Source organism: Portunus trituberculatus, chromosome 25 (genome assembly GCF_017591435.1).
Source record: "Portunus trituberculatus isolate SZX2019 chromosome 25, ASM1759143v1, whole genome shotgun sequence".
In the NCBI taxonomy this organism is placed as follows: Eukaryota; Metazoa; Arthropoda; class Malacostraca; order Decapoda; family Portunidae; genus Portunus; species Portunus trituberculatus.
This window is the reverse complement of record NC_059279.1, coordinates 7,237,501-7,260,000: the sequence shown is the minus strand read 5'-3', so window position 1 is coordinate 7,260,000 and position 22,500 is coordinate 7,237,501. Positions and strand designations below refer to the sequence as shown.

General features: G+C 39.7%; 2 protein-coding genes across 3 annotated transcripts in view; one reads left to right on the top strand and one right to left on the bottom strand.

The window, feature by feature from the left end:
- Nucleotides 1–3,996: 3,996 nt before the first annotated feature.
- On the bottom strand, nucleotides 3,997–6,944 carry LOC123508734. Its single transcript, XM_045262613.1, has one exon. The coding sequence runs from the start codon at nucleotides 6,300–6,302 to the stop codon at nucleotides 5,445–5,447; it is 858 nt and encodes a 285-aa protein (XP_045118548.1). The 5' UTR covers nucleotides 6,303–6,944; the 3' UTR covers nucleotides 3,997–5,444.
- A 7,353-nt stretch (nucleotides 6,945–14,297) lies between these two features.
- Nucleotides 14,298–22,500, top strand: part of LOC123508958 (lactosylceramide 1,3-N-acetyl-beta-D-glucosaminyltransferase-like) — a 169,905-nt gene continuing 161,702 nt past the window's right edge. Inside the window, exon 1 of one of the 2 annotated variants that reach the window (XM_045263031.1) lies at nucleotides 14,298–15,008. The gene's annotated coding sequence lies outside the window, so the exon portion shown is untranslated. Of the gene's footprint in view, nucleotides 15,014–22,500 lie in introns of both variants that reach the window. The other variant, XM_045263029.1, reaches the window with a different exon arrangement.

The following is a 22,500-nucleotide window of genomic DNA, read 5'->3' as shown; positions in this document are numbered from 1 at the left end:
TCCACCCTCCTAACACTCATACAAGTTGACATACATAAATACATTCTCTGCAAAATCCAGCAGTGTTGAGATAGTGAATGTATAAAGTGTATAGAAAAGAAATAATGAAAGTGGTATTGGCAACTAACATTCATACAGCGTACACAGTGATACATTGTGGAAAATACAGTGACGTTAAGATTATGGATGTGACGTGTGGGGGAAAAAACTATTGACAAAACACATCCTGACCCAGAAATGTGTGTTTGTGTGTGTGTTTGTGTTTTACCTATTTCTAGAAAAGATGAGTCAAGAGCTTTAAAATTATACCAGATCATCGTATATATTTTTTCTCATTAGATTTATCTATAGTAGTACTGCTGACACACACACACACACACAATTTATTCTGATAAAAAAAAAAATAAAGTAAATAAATTAATGAAAAAAAGTACATATCCAAATCTTTTCCATGTTTATTTTCCTTCCTGACTCAATTTTTCTCCTGTCCTTTCCTTCTTTTGTGACACACTGGTACAAGACTATCACGTGACTGTTTACATGTGTGTGTGTGTGTGTGTGTGTGTGTTCCTTATAAGATAACAACGAAGTAAGCACTCGTTGCATCTTATAAGTATAAGCTAATAAATAGCTAAATAAATAAATAAATAAAACAATTAGCTTTAATACTTCCATATATTAATTGTTTCTATTCATAATCTTAAGTCACATGTATTCTTTTTCCTTCCTTTGGTTATTTATGTATAATTAAAACCTCACATACATAAATAAGTTACTCGTATTTAAACCTTACACACGTACATACAGACAGAGGGGAGTTGTGTGTATGCTTCAATTATCTAATGCAAAGAAAATTGTTGATAATACAGTGTAAGATACAAAAGAAAGTAGAAAAAATGGAATAATAACAATGATAATACAATGTTCTCATACAAAGATAGAAACGAAACTAAGAAAATGCAATAATAATAGTAAGAATGATAATACAGTTTTCTCACACATAGATAGAAAATGAAAAAAAATGCAATAATAACAATGGTGATACAATATTCTCGTACAAAGATAGAAAAAAAAGACAGAAAAAAGTCCAATAATAATAATAATAATAATAATAATAATAACAACAATACAGTGTTCTCTTCCTCCTCCAAAGTGAAATAGCAGAAAAACAAAGACTTAATTAGGTAGATATACATAGTTGCAGTCCTTCAGTAAAATATGTATGTGTATGTATGGATGTATTTCCCTACACTAGATGAGCACATAGTAAAAGTTATACCTCAAGAGAAAAAAAGGAGAAAAAAAAAGATATAATAAAAGAAAAATATATAGTACAATTGATCTTTTTCTTTATCTATATTAAAAAAAAAAAATAATAATAGCAGTACCAGGAATCCAAGTGACATTTTTTTCATTATTCAGTTTTTTTTCACAGTACATATTTTTTTTCATTCATTATACTCTTTTTATTATTCATTTTAACATTTTTTTTATTTACTTTATTTTGTGTGTATATTTGTTTGAATTAATTTCTTTTGCTCAACACAATATCGTTGCATAATAATAGCAATAGTAGTAGGCAATAATAATAATAATACGGTACATCATCTTTGAATTGCTCAGTCTAACACACATACTCTCTCTCTCTCTCCATCATCATCATCATCATCATCCGTATATTATAATTATAGTTTGCGTTACTGTTACTCTTGTGTACAATAATAGTACTATAGGCCGTGTCAGCAGCTGTCATGGTCACTGTTGCCAGCTCAAGGCACGGAAACATATGTAACACTGCCACTCAATGATTCTTTCTCTCTTCCTGATTGGCTTACGAATTCCCGCCAAAATTTGAAATATGCAGCAGATTTACTATATTCCTATACAAAATCACTATCCCATTCCGTGATTTCTGATTGTTCTCACTGATACAACCCGGCTTGATAGAAATAAAGCACGTTTGAAATTCATTTATTATTAGTTTATTAATTTTTCGCTTGATGTTAAGAGGAAAATCGGCCACGGAAAAAAAAAAAAAAAAAAAAAAAATGCGATGAAAATTAAGACTCACTAAGGTACCGGTTTTCGAAGTGTCGAACTCAGATTATTTTCATTTGTGTAAGTCAGCATGATCTAATTGAATATTGATTTTTTTTCTTTCGGTAGCTAGAAACACAGCGTTAGTTTGAAACATACGGCAAACTGACTTTATTAATCATTACACTGCAAGCTACCAAATTATTTCCACCAATACAATCAGAAATCTTAGAAACGAAAGGTAAGCACAGAAATAAACAGGTTTCCCCCATACATTTCAAAATCGAGCCGAGGAAAACGCAGCCCAATCAGAGAGAGGAAGGGAGAATTATCGGTGAGCGGCAGTGTTACCATCCCCGCGCGCTCACCTGCCCTGTAACCGTGACACACCTGGTGACTTGGGCCTATAGTTATGTATACATCTTAAGCATTAATATCACACTTCGGAACAGGTACTTTGCATCGTTATTTATTATTAAAGAATCTGAAGCTTTCACGACTAAACCAGAGATGCTATTTTTGACATTTATACTGATTCTCTCCTTTCTCTCTCTCTCTCTTACTTTTGTTTCATTTCCTTTTTCATTTTCTTTCACTCATTCTTTCATTCTCATCTTTTATTCATTTTTTTTTTTGCCGGATCTTTCTTTGTCTATTTATTCTCACTTTTTGTCTCACTGACTCACTCGTTCATTTTTGTCCTGATTCTCTCTCTCTCTCTCTCTCTCTCTCTCTCTCTCTCTCTCTCTCTCTTTTTGCTCTCCTTTCTCTTTCTTTTATCATCATTTTTACTCACTACTGCTTACTTTAATGTATTGACGTTCTTTCAACACTCACGGCTCACTTGTTTCAACACACACACACACACACACACACACACACACACACACACACACACACACACACACACACACACACACACTCACTTGTTTTGAAATTCATGCTTTCTTTGTGTGTTTATATTTATATGCAGGAGTAATGGTGAGACTGTTATGAGAGTGGCAGCGAATGGCAGTGGTTTTTTATTTTATGAGGGTTTGGGTTTTGATTTAAATGTTTTGATGAAAAATATAAATATATAGAGAGAGGGGAAAGGAAAGTATAAATAGCCGCTGCATCACTTTGTTGTAATGGAAGTTAGAAATAGTGCAAGGGTGGAAAATATTAGTTGTTCGTTCATTCCTAGAAAAAAAAGTAAAGGAAAAGTTGGTCTTTACTTCTTGTTTTCTAATTAATATTGATTATTCAATATTTTTTAAAGTATTGAAAAGTAAAGATGAAAGAAATTTTTTTCTCTAAGACTTGTACACTTGAAAAGCAAAAGAAAATGGTTTTCATAGCAAAAAATTTTTTTTTTTACATAATTTTATAGATAAAGGAAATGAAGGTTACATAATAAGAAATTCGTTTCTAAAGTTTATAGAAAAAGAGAAAAAATAATATAAGTAGCTACTTTAATTGCGTAAAGAAAAAATAGTAATGACAATAATAGTTGTAGTGACATTAATAATGATGATGATAATAGTAGTAGTAGTAGTAGTAGTAGTAGTAGTAGTAGTAGTAGTAGTAGTAGTAGTAGTAGTAGTAGTAGTAATAATAATAATAATAATAATAATAATAATAATAATTTAATTATTATTATTAGATATTGATTAAAAATAATAATTGAGCAATTTATAAATTTAAAAAATTTCTGACAAAGAATATTTATGTACAGCAAATTCCTAACCATGTAATGAAAATAAATCAATATCTAATAATAATAAATAATAAAAGAAAAAGAAGAAACATTTCAAAGACCACCGTGGCCAAACACAACACCGTGCAAGAATGTCTGACAGCCACGGTAAGTAAATTGATGGAGATGAGAAAAATGAAAATAAGTAGAAAAAATGAAAAGGTCTGAATTTTTTAGGCAGACAAAAACAATAACAGCAAAACATGAGTGAGTAAATGGACTCTCACACACACACACACACACACACACACACACACACACACACACACACACACACACACACACACACACACACACAGGATACAATGTGAAGCTGTATATTCAAGGAGAAACATAAATTACAAAGAAAATGCTCTTGAATACTGATCTACAATAATAAATGTTTAATGCATAGTTTGGCAGTAGTAATGGCAGTAGTAGTAGCAGCAGCAGCAACAGTAGTAGTAGTAGTAGTAGAAACTGTAAGTGTTGCATAATTACACGATAACACAGTGGAAGTTATGATACTATGATAGTAGTAGTAACAGATGTGAAGGGAAAAATATGCTGACGTAAAAAATAATGATAATTGCACACACACACACACACACACACACACACACACACACACACACACACACACACACACACACTTGATGTACAAACTTCACACCCATTAGTATATGTAGCATTTAAAAACCTGACACACACACACACACACACACACACACACACACACACACACACACACACACACACACACACACACACACACACACACACACGATGTACAAACTTCACACCCATTAGCATATGTAGCATTTAAAAACACACACACACACACACACACACACACACACACACACAGAAAGAAAAGCACGCACATGTGACACACACACACACATACTTAAACTTTAAATCTCTCTCTCTCTCTCTCTGGCCGTGGTGAAAGGTTCTGACTAAGGCTTCTTGACTTGGATTCGGTACATGTGACAATTAAAACATAGAGGGAAATGGTTACTTTGCATGTCCGTTCCCCCGTCACAGGGAGCGTGTGGTTGGGGGGGAAGGGACTAGTCTGTGCATCCGTCCGTCCGTCCGTTACCTCGTCCTTGACTTATTGTCCGTTTGTCCGTGGGTCCTTGCGTCTGTGTCTTGTGTGTGTACGTATCTGTCTGTCCGTTACGTCTTTGTTTGTGTGTGCACCAGTGCGTCCGTTACTCAGTCTACGGAATGTCTGTGCGTTCGTGTGTTGGTCCTGGGTCTGTCACTTTGTGCGTTTGTCTGTTGTTGCCTGGTCCAGCCCACAGCCCCTACCAGAGCGCATGTAGCAGGTAGCGGCGGCCCTTCCCTTCCAGGCCTCACGACAGCTTGACATGTTTGCCAAGGATGGGGTTGTTTTTCCCCCTCAAGCTGGGGATGCGCGGTGCGGCGGGAAGAGGATCACGCCCCCGGGGAGGGTCGTCACTAGGGTCGGGTGGGGAGGGGGAAGGGTGCACAGTGCAGGGTCACGGGGGAGATGGGAAGGGTGGTCTGGGAGGCTCTGAGGGCGAGGCTGCGGCTGACGGAGGTCCCGGGGCGGTGCAGGTTCACTGGAATGGGCTCCGACGGGGCCTCCCTACACCCTACAGAGGCCCGGCGGCACCTCAGGCCGTCCGAGCGGTGAGATGGCAGGGAGGGAGAGGGTGTCCTAGGCCTGCATGGGGTGGGGGCAGGTGTTTTCCTTCTCCTCGTCCTGCTGCAGCACTGCCCGTCTTCGGCGAGCGGCACAGGTGTCACAGTCAGACTCAGAACAGTCGCTGGAGGAGTTGGTGGAGTCAGACTCAGAGTCACTGTCTGTGGAGGAGGACGACGACGACTGTAGGCTGGGCCGTCGCTTTTGATTGCGGCGAGACAGGTGCTGCCTGAGGATGGTGTTCTCCTCTTGCAGGTGCAGCAGCTGAGTCTGCAGCCTGGATACGATGCGTGAGGGCGAGGAGGAGAGCGCGTCGGTGAGCACTGCGGCGCGAGCCTCCAGGGCCACGATAGCTGCCCGCAGCTCAGATGAGCTGCCCGCCATCAGGCGGTCCTCACGAGCACTGCGATACGCCGTCTCGAAGTCTGCGGCGTTGAAGGGGAACCAGTCACGGGTGAGGGCGTGCGTGGGCGTGCCGCCACCCGTCTCATCCTCGGCACCGCTGACTGGGGGCTCCTGTTCCCAGTGCGGGGTGCTGAAGTTGTCAAAGTTGACGAAGAGCGTGGAATTTTCATGGTCGTCCATTATGAACTGAGTGCTGTTCTCTGGGGCGCGGGGCACCTGGGCACCCACGGGCCGCAGGACGGGGGCGGGGGATCCCTGCCGCGGCGTCCAGGCCTCGCGGGAGGAGGTGGGCGACCCAACAGCGACATTGGCTTCACTGCGTCCTACGGTGTCGCTCTTTGGGGTGCGACGGCGTCTCCTACGTCTCTTTTTCTTCTTCTTCAGCAGAGAGTTGGCGGTGGGCGAGCGGAGACGGGAATTATGCTGGCAGCTCAGGGTCTGCAGGGGCTCGCCGGATCGAGACTCCATGCCGACGTGGCAATCCAGCGTCCTCACACTTGGCAACACCGCTCGCTGCCCGATACTCTCTATGGGTCACTCCACTTAACTTTTCGGTATTATTACGAGGCTCACGGGCAACGCAGCTGCCCCACGAGTGTGTGCACGTTCAGATGAATTTGTGAACTGTTAATACACGATATATCCCGGCACTTATTGTCACAGTAAAGTAGTGCGAGAGGAACATTTCCCGAGCGTGTAGAGACGGTTGTTAGCGTGTCACTAGACAGCCAACACTGAGTCAGTGACGGGCTCTTCCACCACCAATACCACCACCAGCAGCGGCGAGGTGGCTAAGCTGCCACACACCACCACACTCTTACCTCACACCGCCGTATAACACTCACACACACCTTCCATCCCTTCACAGACTGCATATACCCTAAAGCACTTACGAATGACCATAAACACGAGAACCTTACTACCACAGGAGCCGTTAGGGAAGCACGTTGTATTTCAAAATAGATGCACGGCACCGTGAGAGACGTGCGTGCGCAGGGGCTCACGTGCGGGGCGGCGGGAGCTTCAAACACAGGCAAGGGTATCGGCGGATGAAACGTGTTGTAACATCGCACAGGAAGCGGCACCACCACCGCCCCTTCACGCCTTCCACCGCCTCCTGCACCCACGTCCGTCTACCCTGCAGGAAAACCACGTTTGGTACCAAAGGGCGCCGCTGAAACCCTTGTCTCATCTCCTATTGACAGAAACGTTCGACTGACGCTCCTTGCCGCTGTACTGACGAGGGAAGATCACGTGACGCAATGGTAGCGTGGACGCCCTTGCCTCACCACAGGACAAGCATATGTTGTGATGTAATGCGCCATGTGCCTCCAGCTTGACTGAACCTTACCTTTACCTGCCCTCCTTGGGAATATCCGATGCTGTTTGTTGACACCTGTTCACCTTATTGGGTTGTTTGTTTGTGTTGTGCTGGCCATGACGATTTTTATGGAAGTTTGTCTGTTTTGCTGTTTTTGCTATTGTTTGTTGTTGTTGTTATTATTATTATTATTATTATTATTATTATTATTATTATTATTATTATTATTATTATTATTATTATTATTATTATTATTATTAATTATTATTATTATTATTATTATTATTATTATTATTATTTCTGTCACCATTATAATTATTACTACTACTATTATAGTAATAATCCTTAATAATGATAATAATTGTAATAATTGGAGTAGTAGTAGTAGTAGTAGTAGTAATAATAATAATAATAATAATAATAATAATAATAATAATAATAATAATTATTATTATTATTATTATTATTATTATTATTATTATTATTATTATTATTATTATTATTATTATTTTTCTACTACTACTAGTACTAGTACTGCTGCTGCTGCTGCTGCTGCTGCTGCTCCTGCTCCTCTACTGCTCCTACTACTACTACTACTACTACTACTACTACTACTACTACTACTACTACTACTACTACTACTATCATTGTTATTATTATTATTGGTATTATTGCCATCATCATCATCATCATTATTACCATTGTTGCCATTTTTACTATTATCACAACCACCACCACCACTACCATCAACAACAACAACATCAACAACAACAGTACCCTTATTTTTATTATTACCATCAAACATGAACGGAAAACGCAACAACAAATTTTCGAACAACTTCCAAATTCACCACAAAAACCTTCCATTAAATGTCCTTTTATGGTTCCTCGTGTGTGCGTACGTGTTTAAAAATAACAACAGCTTTTAAAAATACCACCACCACTACCACCACCACCGCCACCACCATACAATCAATACACATCAAACTTCCATACATGAACAAAGGCTCCACCCTCCCTCTATAATTCCCGCCCCTATAGCCCTCCCTCAGGCAGACACGGATGGAATTGATTATACAGCACATAGATGGCGCCACTTCTACTTGTCTATACTTGTTTCGATGAGTCAGTCAGTTAGTCTGTCGTCACCATATTCCTGTCACCTCTTGTCAGAGAGAGAGAGAGAGAGAGAGAGAGAGAGAGAGAGAGAAACGTAGATGAGTGGGAATTGGAGAGAGAGAGAGAGAGAGAGAGAGAGAGAGAGAGAGAGAGAGAGAGAGAGAGAGAGAGAGAGAGGAATGAAGAAGAGTCAGTTGTATGAAGAGGAGTGAATGGGAGAGTGAGGGAGAGGGAGAGAGGGGGAGGTAGGCCGAAGAGGTGATGGGGTACAAAGGCCAGAAGGGAAGACCACTTACTAAATCTTACGTAAAGGTTATCAGTATTTCCATTTTCTGTTGGGGTTTTTCATGGTTCTCTTAGGCATTTTGATTCGGTTCCCGCGTATTTAAGGAATGTATTGATTAGATAAAGAAGATGCCTTAAATAATAAAAATGATTAGTAAACGTTCATATCTTTATTATTTCTTTAATTTTCAGCTGAGAGAGAGAGAGAGAGAGAGAGAGAGAGAGAGAGAGACTTGTATATCAGTACTATAAACAAATAAGAGAGAGATCATTTTTATCTATTACTGTGTTGTTTAGTAGTTTATCATGGGTTTAATATCAATAATTTGGTGTATTAGTGGAGATGTATACTATTTATATCACGTGTGCTTGTATTTACTTAGTTTTATTTGTTATGTATATTTTTCTATCATTTATTCTGGCTATTACAGATCTACCATTGTTCCCCATCTTTGCCGAATGTTTTCTCTGTTTCGGTTATTTGATATTGTTCTCTTTATTTTCCTTCTTTTTATCTATTTTTATATGCTTTTCTTTCTTTTGAGATTATTATTTTTTTTATTCTTGCTTTCCTCTTTGTACTTCATTTATTTGACGTATTCTTTTCTTTTTATTAGGTAGTATTATTCTCTTTTCTGCTTTTCATTTATTTATTTCAATTTCCTCTTTTCATTATTTCTTGTTCAGTTTTTAGTTTTATTTTTTCTTGTGCTCTGATCAGCCATGCATATATACAGTTGGTTATTTGATCTCGTATCGTATTTCCTTTCTATCTCTGTGACTTTCATACTATTAACGAAAGGAACATAATAATAGAACAAAATAGTTTACGATAAAACGATGAAATTTCTCAACATATCAATCGTAGAACACCAGTACTTTATACCCAAACTTCGCTGTTCTTCTTCTTAAGCCTACTCTCGAGTTTGTTCATCTTGTCTTGTGTTGTAATTAGGTGTAGAAGGACTGACTAAGGTTGTCAATGGTGTCATCATGATTTTAGTTGAAATCTGACAAGTATTAAATCAAGTATTCTGTGGGGCCAAACATCCAGTAAAATCTGATCTATTTAATCTGTGGCCTTTGAAAAGTCATGCTGTGAGAACAAAGCGTTTTAGATTACGGACTAAGCTTTGTTCCTTTGATAAAGCTTCACAAAGCACCTTCTGTGTAATGTATACCCATGTGACTCATACTCAAACCTCCCTGTTATTGTTTTCCCTTTCAAAACCCGAGTGTCGTGTACTGACCGCTTCTAACAGCCGCTGTAGTTGGTGGAGTTGCAATAGTGCTTTATTTATTTATTTACTTATTATTATTATTATTATTATTATTATTATTATTATTATTATTGTTGTTGTTGTTGTTGTTGTTGTTGTTGGTGTCATTATATGGTAGTGATGATTTCTGCCACAGTTCTCTACTTTCAATCGCACTCTGAGAATCTTATTACTTATCATCTCAGTGGCCTTTGAAAACAATACTGATGGAATAAAGCGTTTCAGTAGACAGACAAATTTTTGTAATAATCTCATACGAAATCAATACAATGTTTTTATTTATTTATTTATTTATTATTCTTTTTAGATACAGAAGACATTGAAAGGTCTAGTCAAACATTACTTTTGATCACAGCTTTGTGTTAGCCATAAGAAAACCAGTAAATTCTTGTTCCTTTTGATAAACGAACACAAATATCTCAGTAATTGTTTTGTAGATATAAAAGGCATTCAAAGCAGTAGTGAAACCAATCACTGCTGTGTGTTAGCCATGAGAAGACTACTAGCTAATTTTGTTCCATTTGCCAAAGCTACACAAAACGTCTTTGTGTTTTTTTCATTTGTTTATTTATTTGTTAATGTAAGAGAGGGGAAACTGGCCAAGGGAAACAAAAATAAATAAATAAAATAAAGGCAAAACAAAAAGGTCCACTGAGATGCCAATCCTCGAACAGAGTCGAGAGAGGTAGCCAAAAGAATGGGATAAATATCTTGAAACCTCTCTCTTAAATGAACTCAGGTCATAGAAAGATGGAAATACAGAAGCAGGCAGAGAGTTCCAGAGTTTTTGTAGATATAATAGGCAGTCAGGGTTCTCAACAAACAAATACTTCAGTTACCTTTGCTTCGTGTTACCCATGAGAAATATACTAGGTAGCTTTTGTTCCTTTTTGACAGATGTATACAAAACTCCCACAATCCTTTTCTAGATACAAGAGGCATTTACAGGTCTAGTCAAGCATTAACTTCAGTCACTGGTTCGTATCAGTAATGTGAAACTAACTGATACCCAACACTAGAATCCTCTGAATTGTGATTGTGTTCGTGCGTGTCAGAGAATTTTTATTTGTTTTTATTTTATTGTATTATTTTTCAATGCAGGAGAGAAGCCAGCCAAGAGCAACAAAATATTAAAAAAAAGGCCCACTTGAGTGCTAGTTTCATAAAAGAAAAGTAAAGAGTTAGCCAAATTAAGGAACAAATGATGGAGGGAAGTGGATTGATATGTGTGTGTGTGTGTGTGTGTGTGTGTGTGTGTGTGTGTGTGTGTGTGTGTTTTATGTTGTAGTTTGACGTAGTGGTGTTTATTTAATTCACTTTCTTTACCTTGTTCGTTCATTTGTGTTATTTTAGTGAGAGTTGGGATGAAGTCCTGTGTTTTGTCTGATCTTGAGTGTTTGATACTGTATGATTGATAATACACAATAATACCATCTGCATTTTTTTTATCTTTATTTTTTTTCTTTCATTTGTTTCAGATTGTCACCACCACCACCACCACCACCACCACCACCATGAAAATAAGGTAAATAAATCCTATACTATTTCTGTTTAAGTATATTAATTCATTATTATGAAAATACCTAACCTAAACTAACCTAACCTAACCCAACTTAATCGTTCTGTATTCATTTCGTTTTACCATCTGCAAGAGAGAGAGAGAGAGAGAGAGAGAGAGAGAGAGAGAGAGAGAGATAAGCTGGGAAGGGAGACAGTGGTGGAAAAAGAAAAAAAAAACAGGTGGAAGAAAGAAAGGATTGAAGGTCACACAGCAAAGAGAGAGAGAGAGAGAGAGAGAGAGAGAGAGAGAGAGAGAGAGAGAGAGAGAGAGAGAGAGAGTGGGAAAACAAAAGGTGGAGGAAAAGGGGAGGAGGAGGAGGAGGAGGAGGAGAAGAATGCTTGAACTGGGAGAGAGAGAGAGAGAGAGAGAGAGAGAGAGAGAGAGAGAGAGAGAGAGAGAGATTGCTATTCTGCTATAAATGCCTGCAAACTCTTTTCATAACTCATTATTGAGAGAGAGAGAGAGAGAGAGAGAGAGAGAGAGAGAGAGAGAGAGAGAGAGAGAGAGAGAGAGAGAGAGATTACCTAAACATCATCTGCCTCTATTACCTAAACACACACTCTCTCTCTCTCTCTCTCTCTCTCTCTCTCTCTCTCTCTCTCTCTCTCTCTCTCTCTCTCTCCAACTTTCGACGTCAAGATCCAGCTTATGGTAATGGCAGGAGGAGGAGGAGGAGGAGGAGGAGGAGGAGGAGGAGGAGGAGGAGGAGGAGGAGGACGACGACGACGAGACGAGGAGGACGAGGAGGAGGAAAGAGAAGAGGAAGAAGAGGAGGAGAAGGAGGGGCATAAAAATCTTTCCTCTGAATCATTTACAGTTCACAGGAGAAAGAGTAGGAAAAAGTAAGGAAAATATAGCGGAAAAGTAAGGAAACGGAAAAGAGTAAGAGAAGTAAGCGGAAAGTAGAGAAAAATGCAAACAGTGACAGTAGAAATGAGGAAAACGTTAGAAAATGATGGAAAAAGTAGGACAAATAAGGAGTGAAGGTAATGAAAGGGATAATAGTGAAAATAAGAAGGAAAAGTATAGGAAAAAGTAGCAAACCGCAAAAAAGTAATGAAAAATGAAAGGAAGTAGGATAGAGTAAAAAAAAATAACAAGAAATCAAATTCAAAATAAAAAAAAGGAGAGAATTAATGAAAGTAAGAAGAGAAAGGAAAAATATAAGAAAAAGTAACAAACCGCAAAAAAGTAATGAAAAAATGAAAGGGAGTAGGATAGAGTAAGAAAAATAACAACAAATCAAACCAAAAAAGAAAGAAAAAGGAGACAAAATTAATGAAAGTAGGAAGAGAAAAAATGAAAGGTATCAAAAAAAAAAAAGTAGGATAGAGTAAGAAAAAAAATGATAAAACGTAGCCAAAAGAAAAAGTGACAAAATGAAAGCAGGAAATGAAAAAAAAACATAAATGAAAAAGGTAAAAAAAAAAAAAAAAAACGTGGGATGAAGTAAGGAAAAAAAGGTAGAAATATAAAAAAGAATAGAGTAAAAGAAATCTGATAAAGCGTTACCAAATAAAAAAAAAGTGACAATGAAAGCAGAAAGGAAAAAAAAAATTAAAAAAAGAAAAATGTGGGGATCAGTGTTGCCAAAAAAAAAAAAAAAGCAACGAAGTATCACAATCCATACGAGAGAGCGAGATTAGAAACATAAAAGATAACAAACAACAACAACAACAGCAACAACAGCAACGTCAGATCCTAAAGTATCAGCGAGGAAAGGATCAGGTAGCATTAAAGAGGATCAGATACTATTATAAACGATCGAACACCAGTATAAGGAATCAGACACTACGATAAAAGGGCTCACATAACTAAAACAGAACCGATATCATAGTAACGAAAGATAAAGAAAGATAAAGATACACTAAGCAGGACAAACAGGAATAGAAACAGCAGGTTATCCTTCGTCAGCAGAACAGAAGTAGCAGCAGTAGTGACAGAAAGAACAGCAGTAGGGAGAATAACTAGAGTAACAGCAGCAGTAGTAGTAACAGCAGCAGCAGCAGCAGCAGCAGCAGCAGCAGCAGCAGCAGCAGCAGCACCCAAACCTTACAGGGAAATCGATAACACACCGACAGGAGGAGGAGGAGGAGGAGGAGGAGGAGGAGGAGGAGGAGGAGAAGGAGGAAGAGGAAGAGGAGGAGGAGGAAGAGCTGCAGTAGGAGGCATTGTTAGCGTGGTTCTGTCCACATTTACACGCACACACACACACACACACACACTCTCTCTCTCTCTCTCTCTCTCTCTCTCTCTCTCTCTCTCTCTGTCCTAATGTTTTTTTTCAAGACGCCCTTGGAAACACACTCAGAAGAAATAACCAGACAGAACTGGTTTGAGCGGCTGCCCTAACAAGACAGGGCGTGTGGTGAGGCATTCACACACACACACACACACACACACACACACACTTATTCTCTCCTGCAGGGGGCAGTGAGGGAGGTCGCGTGCGCGAGTAGGAGAGCGCGGACAGGATGTATAGAGGCATATGATAAAAATGTATCGTGTTATTGAGTTAAAATGCGAGGACGAGGAGGAGGAGGAGGAGGAGGGAGCAACCGGCCATGCGCGAACCTTCCTCTCCTTCCTCCTCCTCCTCCTCTTCCTCCCAGCTGTGCCTCCCCTCACTTTACCGTTCCCACTTATCTTAGTCCCCGTTTCACTAGTTTTCGTTATCGTAAACACGCCTCACACGCACACACACGCGCACACACTCCTCTCACCACCCATACCTCACACACATAAGAAAGAATAGACTGAACTGAACGAGAGTGAGGGGAGGCGAGAGTGTAGTAATGGTGGTGGTGGTGATAACCCTTCCTACCACCTCTCCCTGCTGTCCCTCTCTGGTCCCTCCTCTTCCCCCTGTCCATCGTCTCCCCATCGCTCCTCTGGCACTCTCCTCCGCTGCGGCAGTCACAGTGAGGCCGCGGGAAGCAACAGAGGCCGCTACCGTCGCGTTTTCTCGCTCACAAACAAACGTTCCTCGCAAGTCAGGACGCCATTCCTTGCTCGACCCATGCACGCCGGTGTGGGTGACGGAGCTGCTTGGCCTGTTTGTCCTTGTGCTTGTCTGTGCGTGCGTGCGTGCCTCCCATTAGCTGCCGGCGCGTGTGGTGATAGCACGGTTAATAAGGAACGGTGGTATGGTGTGGGCGGTGCAAGGGTGTGTGTTTGTACGAGTAGTGTTACGTGCAGTGCTCCCATACCATCACTGATACCGTCACCAGGACAGGACCAGTGAAGCACGCCACGCCACACCACGCCCACCACAACGATACACCGGACGTGCTTATCAGGTTATCACTGTCGATGTCTGGCCCGCACCATGAATGAGAAGGATTGACTGACACTCCAAAGAACCAGCCTACGTTATCTTGGCCTGTGTTCAAGTGTCCCTGGCGAAGGAAGTGCGTCATAGGAAAGGAGTCCTTGGGTGGGGAATCCTCGTGGGCGGCTGTATCGATGACCAGGGAGGATCGTGATGCAGTGTCTTCAGCCTCACGCCTCCCACACGGCTAGACAAACAAGAGCCTCCCTGCTCCTGTATCCTGAAGCCCTGAGTCATGAGCCCTGGGCATGATTGGGCTACCTCTGCCTCTAGCTAAGTAAGGTGAGGATGAGTGACTGGCTGACTGATTGATTGGGTGCCTGGTTGAGTGGCTGACTGGTTGACTGGCTGACTGGTTGACTGATTGACTGGTTGACTGGCTAACTGGTTGACTGGTTGATTGGCTGACTGGTTGACTGATTGACTGGCTGATTGGTTGACTGGTTGATTGGCTGACTGGTTGACTGATTGACTGGCTGATTGGTTGACTGGTTGATTGGCTGACTGGTTGACTGGCTAACTGGTTGATTGATTGACTGGCTGACTGGCTAACTGGATGGCTGGTTGACTGGCCGACTGGTTGACTGGTTGACTGGCTGAGTGGTTGGTTGACTGGCTTCCTTCCATCTCCCGTTAGTGGCCTGAAACACGCGTCGCCTCTTCACAGTAGTTTAAGTGATGGTTTTAACGGCGTTTTTACGGTTCTAGTGACATTTTAAAAAGGTTTCTACGTTAATGGCTCCTTCAATACTAAGAAGCTTTATTTACCACGAGTTTTATGTATGATTAGACGATTTTACTTACATTAGGAACTGTCTATGGAGGTCAGAAGATTAATGGTCAGTCTTCACTATTTTAATCTCCCACATAAGTTTCTGAAGCTGTATTAAATCGGCAAATAGTAAGCAGAATGAATATGAAAACGCGTCATGGTACTGAAGGGGTTAATTGACAGAGGGAAACACGCTTAAGAACCTGGCTAGTCATGTCTGTGGCCTTTCAAAGTAGTCGTGGTGAGAGAAGAAAGCCTTTCTGAATATAAGTAAAATGAAATCAAATGACTGTATAACTGCTCTATAACTGCCTCTAGCTAGGTGAAGAGAGGTGACTGTAGACCGTATCGTGACTGGTAATGAACTGTACTCTCTGACTCTGACCCCTCTTGCCTTTATCCTCGTTAAGCCCGTCAGTACGATGATGCGTGTTCATATTCATTCTGCTTACTGTTCAGTGAGTATATACACCTTCCGAAACTTATGTGGGAATTAAAATAGTGAAGACTCTGGCCATTAATCATCTGACCTCCATAGATCCTTCCTAATGTCTAAAAAAATCGTCTAATCACACACAAAATTCATGATAATGTGTTTCGGTACTGAAGGGGTTAGACCAGGCTCGGACAAGACAAGGAACTATCAACCGTGTTCTGTAAAAGTTTGCCCGTGTTTCTATTTCCATTAGGCTGCGGTGAAAGATAATAGAGTTTTCACGTGAAGAGTGTTTTTCGTGATACTAGTGGGAGTTTAAGAGTTTAACCTGAATTCTGCTTGTAAAACGCTTATAATTCCTTGTGTGGCCTTTAAAAATCATTGGTTTGAAAGAAAAATATGCAAAGAAAAAAAAAAACGTGTGTGTGTGTGTGTGTGTGTGTGTGTGTTTGCCTCTTATTTTATGGGCCTTGAGGGGAAGAGAGAGGGGATGTGAAGAGGCGATTTAAGAGGGAAATGATGTGAATGGGTGCATGAGAGGAAAGGAAGACATGAAAAGAAGCTTGAGGGGGAAGAAACGAGGCTATGTGAGGGGAAAATGTGAGGGAATAGTGAGGTGAAGTGATGGTGGGGGGTTGAACAGGTACAGGAAGGGGAAAAGAAGAGAACAGTGGGTATGAATAGGAAAAATGTGAAGGAATAGTGAGGGAGGGGAAGTGATGGGAAGGTGAAGAAGGGAAAAAGAAGAGAAGGATGGGTATGTTAAGGGAAGAGAACAGGTATGTGAGGGGAAAAAATGAGGGCAATGTAAGGGGGAAAAATAGAAGAAAGTTGATGTTTGTAGGAAAAGACGAGGAGAATTTGTATGCAAAAGGAGGGCTGGGGGGAGAAGAAGGATGATGGGTATGTGAGGGGAAAAGAGGGAAAGAATCGGTATCTAAGGGTAAAACAAAACAGGAACAGATTACATGAAGGAAAAAAATAAGAAGGAAACAAACATGTAAAGTAAAAAATCTGGAAAAGGGATATCTGAGGGGAAAAAGGCTGTGGATTTGTATGAGGGGAAAAGAAGACGGGAAACAAATATAGGAAGGGGAAAAATGGGAAAAAATGAGTGGATGTGAACAGATTTATATTTTTAAAATTTATCTGTTTTATTATTATTATTATTATTATTATTATTATTATTATTATTATTATTATTATTAACATTTTTATTTATTTGTTTATTTTATTTTATTTGATTATTCATTTATTTGTTTACTTACCAGTTTGTTTGTGTATTAATCTATTTATTCATTTATTTATTTATTTATTTATTTATTTATTTATTTATTTGTGTGTGTGTGTGTGTGTGTGTGTGTGTGTGTGTGTGTGTGTGTGTGTGTGTGTGTGTGTGTACGTGCGCGCGCGCCATCATGATCCATATGTTCCCTGCAGGCGAGCAGGGATGACACGATAGGAACACCTCACGCGAAGGCCGCAAGACACAACACACATGCATCATTACGTCACATTGCAAAACACTTCAGCCTCACACCACTACACTGCAAAGCCTCCAGATCAACACGACGAGTTTGTCAGCACGTTTTATGGTTTTAGTGTCCAATCAATCATTCATACCTTTCTCTGGCAAACTCTGGAACTTTCTGCCTGCTTCTGTATTTCTAACTTCCTATAACTTGACCTGATTTAAGAGGGAGGTTGACATTTATCCCTTTCTTTTGGCTAACTCTCTTGGATCAGCAAGGGGACTGGCAACGAAGTGGGCCTTTTTTTTTCAGATTTTATGTTGCCCTTGTCCAGCTTTTCTCTCTTACATAAAAAAAGATGCCGAGATTTTTACACATTTCAACACTTCAACTACTTTGCAAAGGCTGTAGTTGAAGACACACAGGTTTTTAAGTATTTTTTCATGGTTATAGTGACAGATTAACAAGATTTTTATACACTACACTAAAGACACACGGGTTTTTGAGTGTTTTTATGGTGTTAGTGACAGATTGATAAGATTTCCACACACTTCAACACTTCCACCGCATTGCAAAGTCTTTAGTTGAAGACACGTGTTTCTTAGTGTGTTTTTTGTATGGATTTAACAACAAATTAACAAGATTCCTTCATTATTAACGTCAGAAGCACTTGAGAATCCAGTTAATCATCTTTGTGGCCACTGAACAGACATTTTTTGTGTATTTTATGGTTTAGTGACAGATTTATAAGATTTCTACATTATTAACAGGAGAAACACGTCTTGAGATACCACCTAATCATCTCTGTGGCGTTTGAACACACGGATTTTTAAGTATGTTTTTTTTTTCAAGATTTTTGTGGCAGATTATTATTTTTTTTATAGGAAGATTTCTGCGGATTACACAGAAGAAACACCTTTAAGATCCCGGTAAGCATATCTGTGGCTTCTTTTTTATTTGTTTATGTTTTGTTCATGCTGTGTCCTAGAGTGCCCGTAGGTAACTTTAAGCGTACTGGAAGCGCTGTTCACCTTCCACCCATGAGTGACGCAGGCCATTGTATTTATAGTAGTACCCATATTAGAACCAATATCACCCCCCAAGCGTATCTTTGTTGTAACCACATAGAAACTGGGTATCACGGTGACATGTAGGTAACTTTAAACCACTCGACAAATGGCAAAGTATCAAGGTAGGTACGTGGTGGGATTCGAACCTACGTGGTGGGATTCGAACCTACGCGTGGACGTCTGCCTGATCCCACCACCACTTTATCCACTACGCCGTCGTCTCCCCCTAATGTTTTTTTTTTTTTTTAATGTTTTTAAATGACAGATTAGCAAGATCTCCACTGTATTAACAGGAGAAACAGTCTTGATAACCCGCCTAATCATCTCTGTGGCCTTTGAAAATAGTCGTGATGAGAGAGTGGTGCGTTTCTGAATAGCAGGACATTTTATTAATAGCGGGACTGGCCACTTTAATCTGAGGGGAAAAGTAAGAAACGAAAGAAAGTAAGGTAAAGGAACGAACAAAGAAACGAAAGGCGAAAAAAAAAAAAAACTGAGAAGGATGTATAAAGAAAAAAAAAAAAAAAACTTGTAGATATTTATGTGAAGGGAAAAGAAAGGAAGGAACAATAGTGAGGGGAAAAACGAAGACGTGAGAGACAGTGAGGGGAAACAAGAAACGAAAGTATATGAGGCGAAAAGAACTGAAAAGGATCTATAAAGGGGAAAAAAACACTGTAATAGACTTATGTGAAGGGGAAAAAAAGAAAGGAGGGGAAAACGAAGACTTGGGAAACACAGTGAGGGGAAAACAAGAAGCCACAAGTGAAAATCCTTAAAGTGAAGACGATGGAAATACATAGAAACACTCTGAGGGGAAAAGGGAAAAAAAGAACACTCTAAAGACCTTTTAAGAGGGAAAACCCACGGAAAAAAACATTTGAGGGGAAAAGGAAACGTCACAGATGTTTGAAGGAAGACAAAGGACGTGGAATACACTGGGGGAAAGAAACGAGAGTGAATTGAGGGGAAAAAGGAAGATGTGAGATGTTTCTATTTGAGGGGAAATGACAGGAATGGGTTTGTGAGGGGAAAAGGAACATGTGGAAGAGACCGTGAGAAAAAGGACGAATATCATGACTGTGAGGGAAGGAAATGGGAAAATGTTCGTTTGCTAGAGGGGAAAAGTGAGGGCAAGATGTGAAATTGGAGGGAAAAGAGGGGAAAGTGAGTAAACATGAGGGGAAAAGTGATGTTAGAAAAGAAAAGGTGAGAAAAATAAGAGAAGAAGAGAGAAAAGTCAGCAAAAGAGGAAAATATACGAAAATGAGGAAAAAGTGGAAAGTGATGAACAAGGGGAAATCTGAGGGGAAATGAAGCGAAAATGAAGAAAAAAAATAAATAAAGGAAAGAAGTGGAAAAACAAACACGGAAGAAGGAAAAGTGATGAAAAGGGAAAATTTAAGGGGAAAAATGTGAAAAAAAATCAAACGAGGAAATAAGGAGGTAGAAAAGTGAAGAGAAACAACATCAAAAAGTGCCTGAAGAGGGGAAAAGCTGGAGACGGGATGAAATAAAACAGAGGGGAAAAGCGAAGGGAAACAAGGGGAAATTACAAAGTCAGGAGGCGTGAGGGAAGTCAAGGAATGTTTACAAGGGACAAACAAGACAGAGAGAGAGAGAGAGAGAGAGAGAGAGAGAGAGAGAGAGAGAGAGAGAGAGAGAGAGATCCATATCATGTGTACATATAGTATTACGGGGTGTGAAAAGAGAGAGAGAGAGAGAGAGAGAGAGAGAGAGAGAGAGAGAGAGAGAGAGAGAGAGAGAGAGAACAACAACAACAACAACAACAACAACAACAACAACAACAACAACAACAACAACAACAACAACAACAACAACTACTACTACTACTACTACTACTACTACTACTACTACTACTACTACTACTACTACTACAACAACAACAACAACAACAACAACAACAACAACAACAACAACTACTACTACTACTACTACTACTACTACTACTACTACTACTACAACAACTAAAACAACAACAATAGAAGGACGAGGAAGAGAAGGAAGAGAAGGAAGAGAAGGAGGAGGAGGAGAAGAAGGAGGAGGGGGGAGGTATTTTTAATGGAAAACTCGAGAAGAAGAGGAAGAGGAAGAGGAAGAGCAGAATATTGCGTTTGTTTCCCCGTGAAAAGTTGAATAGTTTTCCTTCCCCTTTGATATAATAATGAAAGCAAGTCTTCTTTTTTTTTTCTTTCTTTATTTTGTTTATTTTTCTTAGTCTTTTTTTTCGATGTGCGAGGAAAGGGAAATTAAAGAAGGAAAGGAGGGAGGTAGAGAGAGGAAGGAAGGAAGGAAGGAAGGAAGGAAGGGAGGAAAGAGGGAGAAAGAAAGAAAGAAAGAAGGAAGGAAGGAAGGAAGGAAAGGAAGGAAGAAAGGAAGGAAGGAAATAAATAAATAAATAAATAAATAAATAAATAAAGAGAAAGAAGGAAGGAAGGAAGGAAGGTAGGGAGAGAGGGAAGGAAGGGAGGAAAAAAGTAAAGAAGGGAAGAAGGAAGGAAGGAAAAAGGAAACTTATTGACATTGAAAACTGGGGAATGTTGCTTCTATGTTCTCTGTTTTGCTTGTTCATTACTTCTCGTTGTTTTTCTTTTCCATTATGCGTGAAGAGGGAAACGGAAGGAAGGAAGGAAGGAAGGAAGGAAGGAAGGAAGGAAGGAAGGAAGGAAGGAAGGAAGGAAGGAAGGAAGGAAGGAAGGAAGGAAGGAAGAAAGAAGGAAGGAAGGAAGGAAGGAAGGAAGGAAGGAAGGAAGGAAGGGAGAGAGGAAGGAAGGAAGGAAGGAAGGAAGAGAGAGAGGAAGGAAGGGAGAGAGGAAGGAAGGAAGAGAGGGAGGAACAGAAAACGAAACTTACTGACAAAAAAAAAAAAAAAAACTGGGAAATGAAATAATAATGTCACGTTGTCTCTCTCTCTCTCTCTCTCTCTCTCTCTCTCTCTCTCTCTCTCTCTCTCTCTCTCTCTCTCTCTCTCTCTCGTTTGTTTATTATTTTACCTGTTTTTTTTTTCTTTTCATTGTGCGAGATAATGGAAGAGAAAGGAAAGAAGGGAAAAAGGGAGGAAAAAAAAGCGAAACACTGATATTGAAAGCAACAATAACAAAAAAGATAATTAGATAGATAAATGAATACAAGATAGAAAAATAGGAAAATAGAATGAATAAATAAATAGATAATAATAGATAATAATGTTACGTTGTGTGTTGAAGGGCAGACTTACATGCTAGACACTCACTCACTCTCCCTGACATGTTCACACTGAAATCACTCCCTAACCACTTCACTACCTGCACGCATTTTCATATTCACTCTGCTTACTATTTGCTGGTTTTATACAGCTTGACAAACTTGCGTGGGGGATTAGAATAGTAAAGACTGTGGCCCTTAATCATCTGACCTGACCTCCATAGACCTTTACTAATGCAAATGAAGTAGTATAGCTAGTCACACATACTCAGGTAAAAATGTGTCCCAGTAATGAAGGAATTAACTTGAGTACCATGACGGATTTCCACATTCATTCTGGTGACTGTTTGGTGAGTTTCTACAGCTTCAGAAACTTATGTGGGGGTATTGAAATAGTGAAGACTGGCCATTAATCTTCTGACCTCAGTTGACCCTTCTTAATGCAAATAAAATGGTTTAATCACGCACAAACAATGAAGTGGCTAAGGGCTGACTTGCATGTTAGACTCACACTCTTCTTAACATGTTCACACTCAATTCCTTTAAATGGACTAACAACATGATCACCGAGTCACTTCCATTCATTCACCGACTCTTTATATATTCATTTTTCTCTACTCTTTGTGTTGATGTGGTATGGAGCGTTCCTCTGTCACTGATCTTGTTTATGAAGGGAAAAATTGGAGACGTGTGAGGAAAAGAGAAGATGGAGACAAATATATGAAAGGAAAAAGAAAAAAATGTAAATAAAGGTGATAGGACCAGATTTTATTTTATTTTATTTTTTATTCATTTATTTATTTATTTTCTTTCTT